Raw genomic sequence first — 21,464 nt, forward strand, 5'->3', positions numbered from 1 at the left:
ACAGCTCTATGTGAAACCCATATATCATAACTCTATGTGAAACCCCTAGAGATGTAAGTTCTGTAATTTCTAGCTTATTTGGTCGACCCAAAACTTAAAAAAAATGAACTAAAAATTCACTTCGACCCAATTAAATTAATAAAAAAAAAGATGACGACCCAAAACTACCCATTAGCTAACCACTTGCATCCCTAAACCCATCAAATCACTATTGGATATGAAAAGCTATGTGAAAACTGAAACCCAGCAAATCACTACTTAGTAAAAGCACGCTCTGAATTTTGCAGGAGAAAGGGCATCTGACCTGGATGAGCGTCCGCAGACGCAACATCAGAGGATCACATGGTGAAAAAAAAGCAAGCACTTAGCATCACTTTACTAAATGAACTGAAAACCAGATTATGCTACAAGTTGTACAGAATACGGAAGACTTGAATTTGCATTCTGCAACACATTCTCAGTGCTACACACAATCTATCTTAAGCAACTAATTGTGACAAAATTTGTAGAATGATCAAGACTAAAAACTTGGCAGCGTTAATGGTGTCATACATGCACCAGCACGGAGTAGTGTATATATACATGTGCTGGTCACAGTCGCGGTATTGGTAATCAAGAAAAGGGTTAGTCTATTTTACATCAAATTCTTTGTACAACATCCATACAGTACTGATGGTACATGCAATTTCTTATTTGACACCTGAAAAAAAAAAAGAGGAACTGCATCAGTAGAGATCTTGAACTACAAAATGATTATCTCATTATTTTTGTCGCATTTCAAAAACTGTGTCAAGCTGACTAATGCCACATGAACTCATATGGGGCCAGTAGCAACGTTAAGTACACTATTGCGTTTTCAACATCATAACCCTTCCAATCCAAAGTAAATTCGGTTTAGATCCATGCACATAGAACAATAAAGAAGTTAATATTTTTGTCTTTTGACATGGTTTGCCTTATTAATTGTGTATATACCTATATCTATCTAATTCAACTACCAATGAGCAACTAATATGGGCATTTGGTGGAATACATTGCTGGCAGAAAAACTAAAATGACAGGAATTTGCAAAACAGAATTTTCTCAACAAATGAAATCTAATTCCGGAAAGAGAATACTAACTTTCTACACAGGACCGAAGATCTTTCCATGTAAGCGAATCGTACAAGTTTGAGCTTGTTCAGATTTAAGGATTACACAATAATAAAAGTAGTAGTTACAAGTATTTTCAAAACTGAAGTATAATAAAAGTAGTAGTTACAAGTATTTTCAAAACCAAGGTATAGACTTGTGAAAATGTAATCACGAATTTAAAATTTAAAGGTTCTTACATACAAAACAGGAATCAAGGATAAAGTTACTGTTATATTAAACATCACAGCAAGATAACAATTGAAAGCTACAAGTACCACTTTTCTGAGAATTAAGGCAACCGATTGTGCATGCATGCATTAAAGTATGATTCTAAAGGGAACATGTTGCCATAAATGAGTAGCAAACATTTCATAATGAAGAAACAAGGCAGTGTTCTATTCTAATTCAGTGACAGGAGACACGTAATAAATGGTTAATTCAAAGTCGCACAAGACCCTATATGTCAATTTGTCATCATGAGTTAGTATCAGTGAATGCTGTTACTGCCCATTTTTCATTCTGTAAAATAGCAAGAGACCTATTCAGAGTTCAAGAACTCATTTCGTTTTACGCTTCTCTAAGGCACAAGCAAACATGGATATGTACAACCCAATTAACGAACTAAATACTAGTGAAGTTACCTGCATGAACTTTATCCAGAAGACACGGAACTATGGCAAGGGTGAAAAGAAAACCACTAGCTGATTCTTGGTTAGCGAGATTAGTTGGCACTGTTGCCCTCCTCTGCTCAAGAATCAAGACTGCATAAACATCAAGGAGTGCACTTCAAGAGCAGAATGCACTAAGCTTTTGTTGTGCTTCACTGAGAGTTACCATCAAAATTGTTAAGAGGCAACACATCATCTGGTACTGCTCAAAGGAAAAGATGATACTGACTCTTCAACCATAAGCCAGCCTCGATGGAGAATCACATAATTTACAGCATGTACGAAGGGAATGCTCAGGAACAAGCGCCTTCCAGATAATAATATATAGTAGCTTATCAACTGCAGCCGGTGAAGGACGTCCTTCAACGTCCAAACTATATCACAAATGGCAAAGCTCACTTTCAGCTGCTTCCATCAATAATTGAGATCAAGTCATCCAAGTGGATGTGCAACTATGTATTAACTGAATGCCGCCAAATAATAAAGGAAGGAGAATTTCAAGACCAGCTTCTGTACAAATTGGCCAGCACGCAGGATTGAGAAGACGTATGCATGTTGCACTGTTGAACTATTCAGCTTAATGCTACCAACATGTTGAGGACAAAGTGAGCAGGCAATTGAAATGCACATCCAACGGGAACTATTCAAAGGGTGACATTTCAGACTTTGAACGTGTCAGCAGCTGATGGACTCCATTGAAAGTCGTACAAGTCTTAGTAGATCATTCACATTTCGGAAGTTAAAATCCAGAACTGTTCTTACTGTAGAAAGACCATCCATTCCATTTTCATGATTACCAGCAGCAGAAGCAATTGCCGATTGTGATTTCCGAGTTGCATCAAAGGCAGAATTAATATCATTTGTCTAAGAAATACAAAGCAACATTAGAACCAAAATAGAATTGATAAACCTTAATGCATTGTAAGTGGCATTATGCTAATGTATAAGGTGTTTAATCTCAGTAGCAGACTAGCTCTAGGATCAGATAAATTCCAAACCTAACCCTCTTATTTGGTTTGAGGAATGGAATGAGTTGGTCCATTACCATACTATTCCATATGGCCACAATGCCCATAGAATAAGAGGAATAAGGTCATGCCACAAATCCGGATGACCCCATGACATCGACTTATAAATCCATCCTAGAACAAGGCTATTCCTCAAGGCAAACAAGCCATTAGTACTCTCTGGGACACAATTAAAAATTGACAGTTCACCTTAAAGCAAACTAGTTGCTAAAGATTACCAAAATCTATCCAATTGGCTAATTTATTAACTTTTGCCAAACTTGTAAGTTGCAATGATTGAATCCTAAACATTATAGAAAACTCACTTCATACAACTCAATTTCACCATCCTACCAATCACATGGTCCACAAAGGTTATCACTACTACCATGCTGCAACAGCTAATGTCACACAAATAGCCCCCACAAAAATATCTCTAACTGGTTGCTCTACTTCCTTGTAAACAGAGAAATGAACAAATATTCAAAGCAATTTCTGAGCTCGAAAGTGTCAATTTCAGCTACCTATGAAACTAGCATAGCACAGTATTGACTGACCAAACTCCAACAAAAAAACCTAAATACATAATAGAAGAAATGCAACAAAACCAGTTGATGATTCATTTCCATCCAATGAACATGGCTGTAACATGCAGCACTAAGACGCCAATGTACATTTTGCTGCAGTGAGCACTATCCTACTGAATCTTGGACCTTGGAGTAAAGGCCGAGAAACAAATAATATAAGAAAATCTGATTGGGCATACCATACTAATGTAACATTTATCTTATGACATAGTCAATAGGTTATGAACTCGTCTAAGAAACCATGAAAAATGGCATGTTATGTAAATGATAAGTTTTTATAACTGCCTGTCGGGATATGAACAACTTACATAGGCTAGTAACCTTGTCAAGTGTGGTTGATTACGAACAGCTAGTAATAAATGGTTCCCAGCAACTTGTGGTGAATTAGCATCCTTGCTTGAAGGCACCTTGGTCAATCCATTGTTATTTAAATTATCAATGTCCGAGGCAGAAGATGATGGTGATTCACCTACAAAAGTAACGACTAAGAGTAAGTAAAAAGAAAACAAAAAAAGAAAAATCCATATAATTTCATCCATAAAAAAACAAAGATGGAATAGCAATGACATGGCAGCACCTAGAAGAGATGCAGTTACATGAATCGTCAACAACGTGCGTGACATTGAGTAAGACATCAAAGTAGAGCACTCCAAGCTTACTTCAGCTCTGTTTATCACTTCATCTAAAACTAGAATATCTTAATGATGCTAATGAAAGGAAGGGCTTTTGAACAATCACATATAACAAAATTAGCACAAATACAGTTCTAGTTCCAATACAACATATGTTTTGCAATTTTGTGCCTCAAGCCAGTATATCCATTAATAGCATCTGCTGGACAATAGACATCTGCATTTCAATTTAGATGCAGGATGATAATCATGATAAAGATCACATCCCGCATAGCCACAACAATTGAATCTTGTATCCACAGTTCCATCATTGCAATCATGCTTAATTGACTTAAAATGAACTGATGATATTTTAATTTTGTATGTATGACTAAGATAACTGGTTTGAAGTAACTTTCTTGATAATCAACGAAACTAAGTTAACTGGCAATTGTACCATGCAAGTTAGAATTAGCAATATAAGAATTAAAATTCAATATTTAGATACAAATACCTGGTGCAGTCTGTACAACTGCCTGCAACACTTGTCGGTCCTTGCTTGCTGTTGGGTACTTGTAGTACGCAGCCTTAAGATAAGCTACTTCGACACACTTATATGCTAAAGCAGCAGCGGCCATCTTCTTGCACTTTTCATAGGCATGACCAACAAAGCTGCCAAACCAAAAGTTCAAATGAACACTTAATTATTGTGACCGAATTTGAGTACTGTTACACAAAATCACAAGAGCGTATCATAATTTTGTAACACAATCAACGAAACTTTTTTAGGGGACAATCATGATTGCAGTAATCTTGCCTACGTCCAAATCTGGCACTATCACATCAGTTTTGTTATATACATATAGCTGTTACATAAACTGTACTGTGAACACTGTCAGACCAATGAACTTCATTGTGAAAACCATTCGGCCTATTAAGTGATGCTACAATTCAAGTTATGCAGAAGAAGCAGTTTGAGGAAAAAGTTCCCAATTGTTTATTCCCAGTGCATCCTGGTTAATCATGCACGGTACTAGCAAGGAAACCGAAAACGTAGTCCACGACAAGATTGTGACTCAAAAGAAGATACAAATGCATGCCAGGACGCACTGCGAAACAACCAGCCATGCTGCTAATTGCTACATGAGATAACAAAGAAAGTGTGTAGTTTTAATCCAAAGATCCTGCTTCCTTTCTTTCATGGAAATGAAATTGCCTGATACAAGGAACAATATATTATATATATTAGTGAAGCTTACTTGCAAAGTTTTGCAGTATCAGAATACATGCTCTGAGCTGCGTCGCCTTGTTTCAAACCATCAACATTGGGTGGTTCCAAAAGTGATGCAACATGTAAAAATTTCAAGGCTGCCTCAAAGTAGAGTCTTGTACTTTCAAGTTCTTTTCCTTCTTCCTGCAGGGAAAGTTGGTGAGAACCTTTCAAAGCAAAAGCTAGCATATTATTGGATTAGTCATGTAGGGATGAAATCACATGTTAAGAGATAAAATAAGGTAAGCAACCTTCAAACGGTTAGCCTTGTGCTTTAAATCTCGGGCTTCTTTTAGAGCATATGCAGCTGAAGTACCATCCTTCCTAGCTGGACTGGAAGTATCAGCAGGATTAGAAATTGCTTGTTTTGTAATGCTGTGTTGCCCTCCATTTTCAACATTGCCCTGCCTTAACTGTGATGTCGATTTTGACACATTAGATTTTAATGGAGTGGAATGGAATTCCACTTTGCTTTCTTTTGTAGGTGAGGCTGTCTGGGCTTTAGCCTTCTGCATATCTTGCCTGTTACTCTTGATATATGATTTCTCTTTTCCACTTGGCAAACCTAGCTGAGGATTTTCATCAGGAGGGTAATGAGTTGATCCATTTCTGTCTTGAAGAGAAGATGTGATTTTCTTATTTTCATAAATAATTGAATCACCTTTAGTATCCAAGACTGTCTTTGAATCAAGAGTAGGCTTTCCAGGTTGCATTGGAGAGCCATCAGTATGACAGCTATTTTTGTCACCAGAATGCAAATGGTTATAACCTTTTGGTATACGGGATCCCTTCGCAATGGAATCCTTTCTCCCAGACTCATGCTGCAGATCATCATCCGAACCCCTTTCGGAATGAATGCCATCAGAAGCATGACCTTGAGTTAACTGAACATGTCCATTATCTTTATCAGAATTTCCTCGCGAAGAACCCAGCAAAAGAGATTCACTAGCCTGTCGAATGTTGTCTGCTAAGCCAACTTCAGTATTTGGTTGCTTGACTGTACTTCGCATAGTGCTTGAATTAGCATTCAAAGATCCATCCTTTCCCAATGCTCTGCTATGAGAGAGCTTATCAATGTTAGAGTTTCTCTGTGGTGATGAAGAAAGAGATTCAACAGGCGAAGTCTTTGAAACTTGAATGTTTTGCTTCTTTTTTTGTGAGCCTGAAGCCTTTGAAGAACTTGATGTTACAGCTGTACTCTGAAAGTAAGCCACATCACTAGAAGCAGGTTCAGCCAAGTCCAAAGCCTGTTCACAGTGTTGATTTTCTAATTGTTCGGATGGACCTCTTTTACCATTAAAGGGTGTGTTATCTTCAACTAACTCATTGTTTATATGCCCTCCATCATAAGACAAAATTTGATCAGCATGTCGAACTTTGACAGTTTTGGAATCTGTAATCAAAATCAGTTCTTCAGATTTTGATAACTTTGACTTTGTTTCCTTAAAGTTCTGATCCTTATATGTTTCCTTGGCAGCAGAGCTGTGGTTCACCATAGTTCCTTTGCTTACCTGAGCAATTGAATTGTGCTGACTCTCCTCCCATTCCTTCACTATCCTCTTCTTACTAGACAAATCCGTTTTTTGTGCATCTGAGGGGTGAAAAGATTCCTTGTTCTCATCTTCAGGAAAAAATACATCTTCGTCCTTAGCTCCCTTGGGTTTTTCTGAAGGATTATACCTTGAAACATTTTTTTGTTTTGAAGAAACATCACTCCTTTCACCTGAACTCTTTAAGGCTGTTGCCTTTGCAGGCAAAGCCTTGGCCTCACCAGGAACGTCTCCACTAGCTAAATCATATCCAGGGTTCCAATCTCTGCCAAAATGATGTCGCTCGTCCTTTCTACTTTTCTTAGAACTTTTGTATTCGTCATGATCCCTATCTCTCTTGCTTTTTACTTTTGGATGCTTTTTAGATCTTTCCACGAGGTCTCCTGTATTTGATTAAGGAGATACCTCAGCAAAAAAAAAATTAGATACAACATATAATGAAAATAGACATGAAGATCGCATATCAGATAGAACTAAAATAATAAGGAAGAAAGAGAACAAAACCTCCATCGGAATAGCTACCACGATTCTTGCTCTTGGACCTTTTCTTTTCGATATAAGGGTCAACTGATTTGCTTACAGAATCTCTCTCGATAGGATACTGGTTACCATCAGCAGAACTTTTGATTTTAGTAGGAGCATGGTGGTTGCTCATTGGATGAACTGAAGCCTGTGCTGGGTGAGAACCCTCAACCAACACATTTCCGTCAATCAGAACATTTTTCCTTTTCCTATTCTGTTCAGCATGTCCACTTACATTGAAAGTGCTGGATGTTGCTAGTCCTGCAGAAGCAACATGAGGATGACCAACTGAAGGATTACCGTTGGCAGGGGCTGGAATGACATATAGCGCATTCAGAGCATTCGTAGTCTCTTCTTCACTAATGTCACATCTATTCATCCCAGGCCTGCAAATATCCGAATCATAGACATTCAGCAAGGAAAAACAGTGTTCGTCAACACACGAATATAGAGAAATATTTGTTGCTCTTATATCGCAGCATACCAACTAAGAGAAAATTTCAAGATATCATACAATATAACATAAACTATAATCAACAAATCAACTAAAACTACCACCTAGATGACTAATTCATCGAGATTCATCGAGATGCATCATTTCAAAATATTTACCCATTGAGAGAACAAAGATTGGTTATTGGAGTTTTTTTTTTCCATTCTCTACCCCTGCTTTTTAATGATGTGGAGGATGTAGTGGTTGAAATACAGCGTATATGGGTACGCACGGTCCAAATTCATAAACTTCTCTTTAGATTCTATGCCTAAGGTACTCTCTCCGGACACAATATGTGTTGTTTTGAGATACGTGTAGTCAGACTTTTAAAATTTAAGGCATCAGTGTATCTATAAATATTGAGATTGAACATATGAAAAAGATCCATGTAGATTTATCTCGGTAAGTGCTTTCATAACATTACAGTTTTACTGGGTTTTATAACATATTGCAATGGAAACTAGTGCTCAAAATTTGTGTTTTGGATACCACGTTGATATTCTAAACGACACACTTGTGACCGGAGGGAGTAGTTGGACAACTATTCTGAAAGGAAGAGTGTAATTAGGTACAAAAATTCATGCGGTAAGTTATATCCAAATTCAAATCCTACGTTTTTTTTCCGAATGTAGCAGCTCCATAAAAACATTGCTTGTGTTCAGGTTGAATGGGAACAAAAATCCTATCTTACACAGACGCAGTGGTTTAAAAGCAATCAGATCAAACAAGTCCTGATGGGTAAGGTGGCACTGCCTACATGCTACCTACTGATACACTTGCAAATGAAAGGAAGCAAGGAAAGCAGTAGCAAAATGAGCAGGAAAGAAGAATAAACAGAAGATATGAAAATTTTAAAAAATAAAAATAAAATCCGCATCATATGTATGAACTTGAACTTACAGCCACTGTAACATGCTACATTTCCACTTCTTTGGAAGATTTGACGGATTCATCTCATATGGTAGGAGACGCCATTTATGGCATATGTCACAGAACACCCAATGTTCCTTTATTATGACTGGAGCAGGAAGCGTAGGAGCTGCATTGGCAGTTGATACACTGGCAGGTGGAGGTATATGCATCTTCTGCTCCTCAGAGGTTGTATGTCTGTCATGCTTTACGCTAGAAGAAATCTCCCTCCTTGAGGTCCCAGGCATATCAGAATCCCTCTCACCATCATTCTTCCAAGATTTTTCCTTTGGCCGCAGATCTCCAAAGCCACTTCCATTCTCCAATATATCGTGCTCCTTGACTCCATAAGATCCTTCAGATAGGTTGTCTCTGACATCTCTATGTGATTTTGCTTTGGGTTTCTTTCCACTGTGGTTTGATTTGGATTGCAAGTCACTTTTCCTCTCTTTCACTGCAGCAGAAGAATGAATGTAGTTGTCATCTTCCAGGATATCAGACGATGATGCAGCATTGATCTTTTGCTCCCTCTGCACTCTTCTGGCCTCACTCTTGGAGTTGTTCTCCTCAGTTGTATCACAGAATAAAGATTCTTTACCATTAACTCTTCCCATGTTCCTGGAAACAGCAGGAGCCCTTTCATTTGAAACATTGCTACCTTCAAAGTTAACCACAGAGGTGTTACATTTACTCTCACTTTTTACTTTTCTTTCTTGTTTCCTATCCAATAGAAGGTTTTTGTCACTAGTTGTATTCCTCTCTTCTAAAGTTGTCTCTGTCTTTTCTGTCTTGGGTTTCACTTCCCCCTTTGCTGCTGAAATATCCACTTCTGAACTGCTGAAACCGCTGTTTTCTAAGCATTCCGCTGCCTCCGCTTTGACATATTCCGCTTTGATCGTTACAGAGTCACTCTTGATGGCCCGTTCCTTCAATTGAGCATCTTTATTTCCGCTCGAGGTGATTCCTGCTGGCTCCTCTTCAAATTGATTCTCACCCTTTGCCTCAATGGTTCTGAGATCAGACAGCAATGGTATGTTGAGAGCTTCCGATACGATCTTTTGACCACCAGATGTTTCTATATCAATATCCTTTCTCATAACTGCACTAACATCATTTCTGTTCTTTGAACTCTTTGTATCCATCAATTTCTTTTTCTTACCATCAGATTTAATTTTTTTAGCCACATGGCCTTCATTTTTTTCTTGTACATTTTCTATGTCCACATTTGATTCCCACATCTTTGATGAAGGCACAAGTTTTTTTGTCAATTGCAGTACATTGCCCTGCAGAGGGGACAACAAGAACCCTCCAGGAACTGAAAAACATGTCATGATCTGTTCAATCATGTAGTGAATGAAACTCATTATTCACCCTTTGAACCATGCATAACGAGATAAAGTACAAAGAGACTATACAATACCATGCAGTAATTTACCTGAAGAATAGTCCGTGGAGATTCAAGTGGCACATTGTTAACTTCTGGGGACAGGCTCCCACGGCCATCAGGGCTATCCTCGATCGATGAAGGTGAAGAAATATCAAGGCCCAGACCACTGTAGATAGCCGCATTATTTCTTGCCAAAACATTATCAGGACCAACTTTTATCCGGACTTTAAATCTATTTTGGTCACTGTACTTAGATGGCCCATTCAAAGAATCATGAGTGCTGGAGCCCCTTTCAGCCTTTGTGCTCGAACATATTTCCTTTTTACTTGAATCACCATTAAAATGCACCACGGGACCGTTATTTTGGTCGACAGATGGAACTGCCACATCCGAAGGGTTTTGACACAGGCCCTACATCATACATCATTACATCATCAATGCCATATGAGTGCATGTTCATGATAAAACTGTTCTACAACAGTACATTTTCACAGCCAAAACTAACTTAAGCACCTCAGTTGCCTTTTGACAAGGAGATCTTGAGGTAAGGCTTGCTGCCTTAGGTGGACTTCTAGTCTGAGGAAGAGGAGAACGCTGGTACGTAGGCAAAAATGAACCATAGCCACCAAACTTTGACCCTGTCAAAGATTAGCATCCGGCTTAATGTTTATCTAGAATGAACCCAAATGAAGCTGACTGCAGCAACTGCTCATCGTCTCCTCACCTAGATTTTCTGCAGACACACCTCCTTCAAAGTCCTTCTGAAAATGCCCAAGTACATCTTGAAGTTTTTTGTCCTGAAACAAAAGCAAACCAATACACAAAAAGAACTGTTACGTTACTGTTGGTGTGGTATACAGTATATCATCTTCAAACTAAGTTACTGGTAACATATCATGTTGCAAGTAGCTCAAAGGACTGTGAACTACATGAGGCAAGAGCAGAATTATAGTCCCTTTTACAATCCCAAATAAGCCATTTTTCAAGTAAACTAAAAGGCGCACAACCTTGAACAGAAATTTGGTCAACCAATGGCTACACTTCTATGCCTTTTATTTGTCTTCCCCTTTTTCTGAGCATATATACGGCATATATTGAACGTTCGAAGTTTTCAGTGTCTGAACAGTGAAGAAACTGTTGACTTGAGCTCAAAACGAGGACAGGTATCAGCAACGCAAAGGGCGTTGTAGACTGAAAAGCATAACCAGGTCCATGAACATCAAGGAAGGACACAATCCAACTGTAAAAGGTTTAGTGTAACCTCACAAAGAGGCCAGCCAAATCAGTGTTACCCGGACAAGTCCAATTTTTTTGTGCCGAGTCGGACACATGACACTCGTGCCGGATTCCAAGTGCTATTTGCCACATCCAAAAAGTTTTGCCAAGTCGGACACCCAAGTCCAAGTCAGATTCCGACACCAGTGTCCGTGTCAAAGGTAACACTAATACAAATTACCAGTGGTGCTAAACAATCACAAGAACCAACTAAAAGAATCGTTTGTCCTTCCATAATAACCAGCACCATCATTTACTTGACTAATTTAGCATCACGGGCATTGACCAAGCAACAAACTGAGCAAAACTTTAAATGACCCACCAAATGCAATTCCTTCCAGCATCCCATCAACCGAAGCAACAAATTGAGTAAATTATAAATGATCCACCAAGGCAATTGCTTCCAGTGCTCAAGTAGCATCACTCCTGTTAAGCATGAGCAACCAAAAAGGTGTGCTCTTTCGTTTTCCATACCAATCCGACCGATCAAGCAAGTCACAGCACTGAATTGGAAGCACATGCACATCTACTAGATACTACTAGCGTGTAGCGAGCAGCACCGAAGCAGACAACGCCGCGACAGTGCTGCGAGGCGAGGCGACTCACAATGTAAGAGAGCGCGACGTCGGGGTCCACGAAAGCAGTGTCGTCGCCGCAGGCCTCCCCCTCCTCGAGCTCGGCGTCGTCGTCCATGGCTGTGGCGCCCCTCCGGAGCTGCGCTACGCCGCCGCCGCCGCCCGCATCCTCCTGCCGCCTCCTCACTGAAAGCATCCACCCGGCCCGGCGGGCCCACCTCACCCACCAGCACCCCCCCGGCCCGCGCCGCCGAACTCAGGAAGGCCCCGAATCGCAGCTCGAATCCGAGCCCCAGAGCTCCCCGATCGGTGGGATCTCTCCCCCGGCCGCGCCCGGATCGGCGAATCGAGCGCTCCGGATTGGGGATCGCGAGATTCGGGCAGGGCTCCCTTCCCTTCTCTCTCTTCCCCTCCTTCGCCTCGGCGTCTCGAGGTTTCGTCACACGCGAGAAATTTTTTAATGTTTTTACGGTGAGCAAATCAACCTTTTGCGGCCCCCCCCCCCCCTTCCCTCCCAGCCTCCCTAGCCGTCTCTCTCTCTCTCTCTCTCTAGTCTTTCTCTTGCGTTTGCCTGCCCAGCCGTTTGGTAGAGCTGACCTGACCTGACCTGGTTGGGGGGGACAAGCGCTGGTGGCCTTGCCCGCCCGCCCCGACGATGGTGCGTGAGTGCGTCTCTGTTTCGGAAGGGTTGCCACTGGTTCGGTTACCACTTTCTTCCCTTCTTGTCATTAACTCGCGTAGTTACACTGAATTGATGAGAAGATTCCCTTTTTTTTCCTATGCGGTTAGGAGCTTGGCGATGAGAAAATAAATGCCCTTCTTATTCTGGTATTTATTTTCTGAAATAGAGTTCTTTGATATCTCTAAAAATTAGTAATATTTAATGAGCGGTTGCTAGGAGCAGAACAAAATGATCAGATCAAGTGAGTACAAATGTAAGGAGGAAATCTTTGGCGCAAACTAGAAAATACGTGCAAGTAGTTAATGGCATCTGTGTGATCAATATCTGAATGTTGCAGTTGATTCCACCATCCTACCAATGAATAGGTTATTTCGTGATATTCTATGGCCGTGCGGGAGAGTTTCTGTAAATCAATCCTTCATTGATGAAATGGTAAAATTAACTATAGCCTTTGGATAAGAATCAAACGGATAACATTCTTTGTTTGCATGTTTACCCCGAAAATTGTTCCCAAATGTAAGAGTTTTTTCAAGCTAGGTCATCATTTATGGCCTGTTTGGTAGAGCTCTCAGAGCAGCTTTTCAGCTGGAATCAGGGGAGCTCTGCTAAACAGCAACTTTCAGCTTTTAGCTCCCTGAGTAAAATCCTTGTGAATGATTCTCTGAAATGAACTAGAAGTTGGGGAGCTGAAAAAAACAGCTTCCCCTGATTCACTTCCCGCAAAGAATCACTTCATCTATATATTTTATTTTAGAGAATCATTAGAGAATCACTTTCAGCCACATAATCACTTCCTCCAGAGAATCACTCCCCGCAGAGAATTTAAATCAGAGAGAACTCTACCAAACATGCTCTTAAATTGGGCGGATATTCACAAGTTGGAAGCCATCTTTTGTACTCGTAAAGAATTTATTATTTCTTTTCTTACCATGATTAGAAAAGCAAGACAATCCATTGTTTATGTCCCAATATCCATTGTTTATTGTTTTTAACCACCCATGCATAATTTGGACAATATCTGAATCCAGTAACATCCACATATTCATCATGAATGTCTACTAATCTTTTAAACTTGATAGATTTTTAAAGCACCTTCAACTTAGGCAGGTACCACCACCAAAAAAAAACTTAGGCAGGTACCGAAAGATCACCCATAAGTTGCCATGCTCCGATAGTACTAAGACAAATCCACGTCACGGCTTGTACCCAAATTGATTTCCGGTTCCGACATGTGATCCTTGCCCGATAGAACTAAGACAAAGTGTAACATCAATCCACGTCACGGCTTGTACCCAAATTGATTTCTGACCCTTGAATTAGCGTATGTGTTTGTCTCTACCACAAAGTTGCCTATTCAGTCGTTCACATCCACAAATTCATCTTCCAATCAGAGTCATGGCGGCTGCTGCTGCTGCTCCCAGCCCCCAGCTTGCGTGTGGACAAACATTACCAGCTAGGACAAGGCAAGTGCAATATTTTCCAAGTCTAGAACCAAGTCATTTATTTCGATTTTAATCCATCCCTGGAGGATTTCTGCAAAAGAGTACGCAGAACAAAAATAAATAAACATGATTAGACAAAACTCAAGGGGATGGCAGTTGGACTTGTGGTTTGGATCTTCACGGATTCTGCACCGACGGGTACAGATTCAGTGCAAAATCTCGCCTACGAGTCTGACAGGTCGGGTATATAGAACTGTAGCGGGTCAGGTTCGGATTTCTACTTGGCCCCGTGTGTGACATGTAGGCACCTGGCCCATCTCCCTCTAATCTTTTTTCTCGCACCCTGTCATGCAGCCTGACATCTCTCGTACCCTCACCTTCCTCACTCTCTCACCTCTCTCTGAGCTCTCTATCTCCTGTTAGCAGCGACGCTCTCTCCATATCCACGCAACGACGCCCCTCCACAGCCTCCTGCCCTCCTGCCGCGGCGCCACCGCCCCTCCCCGCCCTCCATGCCCCACCTCCCTGCCACCGGCCCACAGCCCAACCACCCTAGCCTCCCCGCCCGAACACGCTTCCACAGGCCACCGCCTCTCCGCCGCCCACAACACCTCCCCGCCGCCCCTCCTCGACCTCCCTGCCAGGCCGCCCCGCCTCCACGTTGTCGCCCTCCTCCACGGCCTCCCCACCGGACCACGCCTCCACAGTCCACCGCCTCTCCGCGCCCACAACACCTCCCCGCTGCCCCTCCTCGGCCTCCCTGCCCGACCGCCCTGACTCCATGTCATCACCCTCCTCCCTAGCCTTCCCGCCTGACCACAACGCCACGCCTCCATGGGTCGCCGGCCCACCGCCTCCCCGTCACCCATCTCTAGCCTCTGTGCCGCCCTACACCGCCCCCCTGGCCTCCCCGCAGCCGTAGCGGGACAAGGCTCTCTGACCCGATGGGTGTTCAACAGGTGCAGGTCTCAAATTTCGCTCATTTGCTGTTTTGGGCTCGGGTCGGGTTGGGAATGTTGGGTTTCAGGTCGGACGTGGTTTTGCTCCACCCAACCTTGACCCGACCCATTGTCATCCCTACAAGCGAGCAAGCAAAATATTTTTAGGACAACAAGTACTACTTCAATTTTCTTTTCGATTGTACATATATAGAGCGTGCAGGTGGTACTACTAGTATAGAAATTGTTGTAAAAAGTGCGATAAAAAAAGAGCATATATATCCATATTCCATAAAAAAAAACATAACAAGAGCTCAACAGATTGCAAAATATATACATGAACTTGCAAGAATGAGCCACAAGTGTATAAACAAAGAGAGCATTCATCATGTATATAAAACAGTACTAAACAACATGATAAGGTATTAAACTTTCCTCTCAGAGAATTCTAAACAACTAGCCCTAGACTAATAAAGATCTACTCGCTAGCCAAACATGATACACATGAAAAATTAGGCATTTAGCTAAGATCATATCTAGAAATAGAAGTTGCCATACTTTCTCTGAAAATAAACAAGGCTTCCTGGACATAGCTACTGATTAGGCTCAGAAAAACAAAATGAAATAGAGTCTTCAAAGACTGAGATTAACTGAGCAGTATACCAACATATGTAAAGGAAAGACCATCAATTCTATAGTTCCTCTGATCACAGTAGCAACATATCCAGAACTACAAGATTCCAGACAGAGCATAAAGAAGCAACTGAGCTAACAGAGCTCAATATACACAGACTACATAAAGATCCCCAACACATAACTTTCACAATCTACCTGAGTTAATATTCAACAGAGAAGTTTATAGGTTCAATCTATTGTACTTAGACCAGATGCCCAATTTTAGTGAACATTTTCATCATCGAGCATACATACGCAAGTAACCATGTTGTTCGGGACAAAAGAAGGTAAAAACTCACAGAGAGACTTGACGAAAGAAGATGACAATAGAGGAAAGACACGACTCGAAGGTCATCGTCCCAGAAATCCTATCGCTCGTCGTTGCTGTCAACGAGAAGAAAGATGGAGATACAATGCCTTACCACACTGTGACGACACGTGTGGGCGAGTCTCAACTATGTAGCTTTGGACGCCACCAAATTCCTCTTCCCAGCACAAGCACACCGGCCAAGCACGGGGAGGCCTTGGGCTCAAACTCACCAATGCAATTCGAGAAGAAAACATGATGGAAAATAAGGTATGCATCAACCTATTATCACCCAAAGGGAGGAGAGGAGAAGACAAAGGGAAGCCCCGGTCACCCGCATGCACGAGGACTCGGTTCTCACCTCCAAATCAAGCGCGCCCTCCTCCAATCATGCGGTCCCTTGGGCAAATCTGGCGGCTAGCAAGCGCACCAGCCACGCATAACGCGCCCAGAGCCTCCCACGAGCGTGAGAAGGACTCACCCTGGCTGTTTCGCCGCCTCCACCTTGTGCACGAACCAAGCGCCCTCATCCTCATATGGAGCCTCACCTGTGAACCCTAGCAGCCGGTGCTCACAAGACAAGGAGACCGCGGGCCTGGGCGAAGCAAGGAAAGGAGGCACGGCCATCCTGCTAGATTCGCGGCCCACAAAGAAATTTCACACACATTAAAATTTCCAAAATCAAAAACAGAAAATTCATTGCGATGAGGACCTGGTGAAAGTCTACAGATAGGCATCGAGGTAAAATAATAGGGATCAAGATGAGCATTTATCTAGATAACATCATTACATGGTCCCGTATATGTGGAATTAGCCATAGGTATGAAAATGGTTCGAAAACGATCAAAAACTGTCTAAACCACTTTCACTTTTATATATTCGCTCGGAAACAAAATTGATAACGACCTGAAACGAATACTATATCGATAATACGAGAAAACCGGAAACAATATTATCGAAATAAAAACATACTGGTATCGATCGAGAATTGATAATTCATATCCGAAAGAACAATAGAGTTTCTTGCATATATAGTTCATTCTAAGCAGGAGGAAATATCAAACACGCACGCACGCAAGCTTTCTCTGCTAGGTCGCCTGGAGTAGGAATGTACCATGAGCACCAGGAGGCAGACACACAACACAGAAAAATTACAGAGATAAATAAGGACCGGGCTGAAGAAAGAGGTGAAAAATTAAACTAAACCCATGCCATATTGTCATGTTCTCACTAATAGAAAATTCTATGCAGAATATCTGGGACAAAATAGCAAAAAGTACATCCTAGCCTACCACGGTGGGATTTCCTAAGCTTTCGCCAATTAGAAACTGAAAAAATACGTAGTTTTCTCTCTATTCACTCCATGGATTAACACGAGTTGTCACTTTGGTGCTAGCGGCTAGAATTTAGCCGATTAACACAATTGGGACATAGTCACTGTCACGTCTCAAATTTTTAATCACGTAGTTAAGTATAATCATGCTTTTAAGTATTATATTTAGATTTGCGTAATTCTAATTCGGATTACTAATGCAATTCGTTTGAGATCATTTAGATTTGAGAAAGAAATTCAAGAGAGAAAAGAATTAAATTCGTAGTTAAAATATACCTTTTTCTCTCTAACATGTGGGACCCACCCGGCCCCACCATCCCTCCCTCCACTTGGGCAGCAGCCCCACCTGCTCCCTCACTCCCATTCACGTGCCTCTCTCCTCTCCCAAACAGCCAAAGCAAGGGAGCAAGAGCTCACTCTCCCTCTCACTTCCTCTCTCCTTTCTCCCTCAAATCCGCGCTCTAGAAGCCGAATCAAGGTATGCATGTGGTATCATTGCGATCACAAGCTCACAAGCATTTCATTCCTCCAATTTGTTTGCTCATTCCCGAAGGATTTGAGTCGGATTTGGTGTCTTTTGGTGTTAGGGTTGAAATGTAAAGAACACCGGATTTCTTCGTCTCCCGAGCTTTTCCCTCCGTTTCCTCATTCAATCGACGGTCCACAACCTTGGTAAAGGACTTTGGGTGAGTCCCCTAAACTCCCATGGCAAGAATCCATCTTTTGGATGGTTGGATTTCGAATTTTGAGCTACGGGTTTGAAGTTTATGAGTTCTTGATGAATTAGAAGCAATAGCCGAGTTTTGGTCGATTTCGATGTATGCATGTTGTCCTATGTGGTAGAGGAAGTCAATGTGATGCTCTAGGTCCAAGTCCCCACTCCAAATATCACTGGAATCATCGCCGGTGAGCTCCCCAAGTGCCCCCGGCGTCTCCCAGCGGTCTGACCGCCACCCCAGGCTGGTCAGACCGTCAGGGGCTAAAACTCTCTGTACTAGGGCGGTCTGACCGCATTTCCGGTGGTCTAACCGTGAGTCTTGACGATCTGACCGCCAGTGACCCTCGGTCTGACCGCTGTACACCCAGACAACACATTTACTGCTTGCTGAAACTTGTAAAATTCATAATAAATTCTCTGTAGCTCTAAAAATTATTAAACAAATTTTGTTGGTTTCATAATAACCTACTCTACCTATTAAAAATATCTCCAGCCATGAAATAATGAATTAAATTTCTGAGATTAATTAATTAGGTTAAAGCTTCATTAATTCACCGTTAATTCATCATAAGTCCAAAATTGATTAATCCAATTTTGCTAGTTTCCTTATGACTTGTTCTATCTAGGAAAAATGTTTTCATCCATTATATGAATATTGTGGCATGTATTTACACTTCATTCATACTCATTGCATTGCACGCGTTGATCCTTTTTAGAGAACGTCGATCCGTCGATCCCGGAGGCCGAGGTCGATCCCGACGTGCTGCACCTTTATGAACCAGTGCATCAAGGCAAGCATCTATCATATTGCACCGTGTTAACTTGAAAGTCTAAAGTGTTATCTATGCTTATGTATGTATGCATGTGTCGGGCACCTTTGTGTAGAACCTATGCCGTTGCATTCTTCTACCTTGGTCACGAGTTCATGTATGTTCCTTGAAGCCTAGAGATGATGTCGATGTCTAAAGGTCTTCGCTATGCTTAGCAATGCTTAGGTATTTCGGTAGAAGTCGAACGACGGTGTTCTCCGTTATTCGCGAGGATAGGATCTACTACTGTTTACAATTACATGTTGATGGTGATGGTATGGTTGGTGAGTGGTGAGTATGAGGCGAGGTGTGAGCGGTGCTAGGAGGTTGTTTAGCCTGCCCGGATGTGGAGTTCCCCTGGGTAGGACGGTAGAGGAAAACCGGACACCGTAGACCGTTTGCACCGGTTAAGCACCGATCATCGGGGTTGTTGGCTTTAGCACTTACCTTACTCACCACATGCCGATCTAATAGTAAGGCGAGTCGAATACCTTCGCAGCTGTGGCTTTGTGGGCGTGAACAACGACGGTGTGAGCGGGCGGGCTTGTAAGCGGTACTAGTTTGCTCAGGGAGTAGTCCTAGTACCGCCGCGCCGAGCGTTGCATGCCTCAAACGGTTGGGGCTGGTTGGGAAAGGTTGTCACGAATACCCCTTGTGTGCACTTTGGCCGGTGGCACAAGCCGAATGGTCCTCGTGTCGTGTGGGTCCAGGAGTATCCCCCTGCAGGGTGTATAAACATTTTGAAATGCCGCGCTCTCGGTCATGAGCATGCTATTGTTTCATCTGCACTGGTCGTAGAGTTCTCGTTGTGGTTTGTGGATGATGGAATGAGGTTGATGGGTGGGCATGTGATTTTGGTCTGGGTATGGTCATTGGTGGTTCGAGTTGGCACTTGTTCACATTGATATACTTGTTGTTACTTTTATATATGCTCAGTTGTTGGTTATGGCAGGGTAGATTCATATATGTTGGTTAAGCTAGTTGCTCACACATATGTCCAGGTTGCTTACCGCTTAATTAACTTAACCATGTTAATTCTTGCTACCAGCTTAATGCATGATCCTTGGAGTCGGAAATATATATACCCATACTGTGTAAGACTTGCGAGTACCTTCGTACTCATGGTGCTGCCCTTAAATTGATGCAGGTTCACAGGTTGCCGAGGAAGAGGCGGTGTTTGGCTACTTTGTGCCTGCCGATCAGGTTGGAGGAGTAGCACATTCTACTCCGAACTCGGTGTTCTTGGTATGGAGCCTAAGGTCATGTGGCTCCATATCTTTTTGTTGTATAGTTTATTTTCTTCCGCTGCGTAAATCTTTTGTTGGTTAGGAGTTGAGGGGTTTTGTCTCCTCCTAGCTCATTTTTGTTGTAAAACTGTTGAAATCAGTTGCATGCTTAACTTTTGTATATAATGTTTATTACTTGCTCTTTATTAAGCTATGTTGTGATGTACATGTTAGAAGGCATGTGTTCCGATCCTTAGGCACAAAACACGTGCCGAGACTGCCAGAGCGGTATTTTGATTAATCATTGAGGTTGTGATTATGTTAATGATCCGCCTGATGATTAGTTCGAATACTGTTTGAACGGATCCTCACAGTCACACATGCCATAACATACAAGAGTCGAATAGATCATGACATAGACACATCACATAGGAGTCGGTAGGGTTATTGAGTAGTCGTTGATGTGTTACCTAGACTGTTGGATCGTCGGTTAAGAAAATTTAAGAATTATTGTCAGAAATTACTAGCGTAAAATGAAAAAATTTGAATACGATCGGAGGTGACATAAATCATTTTCATATAGTTTTATCGTTGTCATTTTCATTTTTACGAAAAATTGGTTTTAGCTTCTCTTGTCGAAAAAGTTCAAAAATAAGTTTCGGAATTCCGAGTTTTACTATTTTTGTTTTTATCTGTTGATTGTGCGATTTGGACAACTAACCTGTACCCGTATTTCTTGTTGACATTAAAAATAATATTTTTTTCTTTCAAATGAAAACCTGGACATGTGAAAAGAGGAAGAAGCGGAGCGGAAGACTCGAAGACAAGCTAAGGTGTGTGGAGTCACCGTGTTGCAGCTCAGTGCAGAGACACAGAGAGGGGAGAGAGGTTTGCTGGGCCTTGCAAACTCCAATGGATGGGACGGATGGACATCGTCGGTGGGCGCTGCCAACGCGGCAACGCCTAAACTGGGCCAGGCCGACGTGGACCACTTGATCTGCCCATGTCCGAACGCGTGACAAACGAGCGTCATTCCAATCCTCAGCTGTACGCCTGTACCTACCACTAGTGATGGCAACAGACTCAATCCTTGCGAGAAATGTCTTCCATCCTTGTCCCTCCTTTAATTATCGGACAAGTTTTCTCTCATCTTTACCACTATAATTTTTTTACAGAAATTAGATCTCTATTAAGAATACAGAATTGAATCATAGTTGATTATTTTCATATATTAACCGTGTGTTCGTATTATAAATAAGTATTTTATTAATACATACTAAGATAATCAATAAAGATGAGTTAAATATCGTAAGTTAGATAAGAATAATTTATTATTTCTTTCATAT

At 41.7% G+C, this 21,464-nt stretch overlaps 1 protein-coding gene across 1 annotated transcript; it reads right to left on the minus strand.

The window, feature by feature from the left end:
- Positions 1-346: 346 nt before the first annotated feature.
- On the minus strand, positions 347-12,499 carry LOC133892939 (cysteine-tryptophan domain-containing zinc finger protein 7-like). Its single transcript, XM_062333928.1, has 12 exons — positions 12,020-12,499; positions 10,863-10,935; positions 10,652-10,776; positions 10,187-10,549; positions 8,743-10,085; positions 7,332-7,735; positions 5,529-7,210; positions 5,267-5,421; positions 4,522-4,679; positions 3,705-3,865; positions 1,776-2,666; positions 347-700 (listed from the first exon to the last, which is right to left on the minus strand). The coding sequence occupies exons 1-11, from the start codon at positions 12,182-12,184 to the stop codon at positions 2,478-2,480; spliced, it is 4,818 nt and encodes a 1,605-aa protein (XP_062189912.1). The 5' UTR covers positions 12,185-12,499; the 3' UTR covers positions 347-700; positions 1,776-2,477.
- Between the last annotated feature and the right edge of the window lie 8,965 nt (positions 12,500-21,464).

The sequence above is a fragment of the Phragmites australis genome, chromosome 15 (genome assembly GCF_958298935.1).
Source record: "Phragmites australis chromosome 15, lpPhrAust1.1, whole genome shotgun sequence".
NCBI classification, from domain to species: domain Eukaryota; kingdom Viridiplantae; phylum Streptophyta; class Magnoliopsida; order Poales; family Poaceae; genus Phragmites; species Phragmites australis.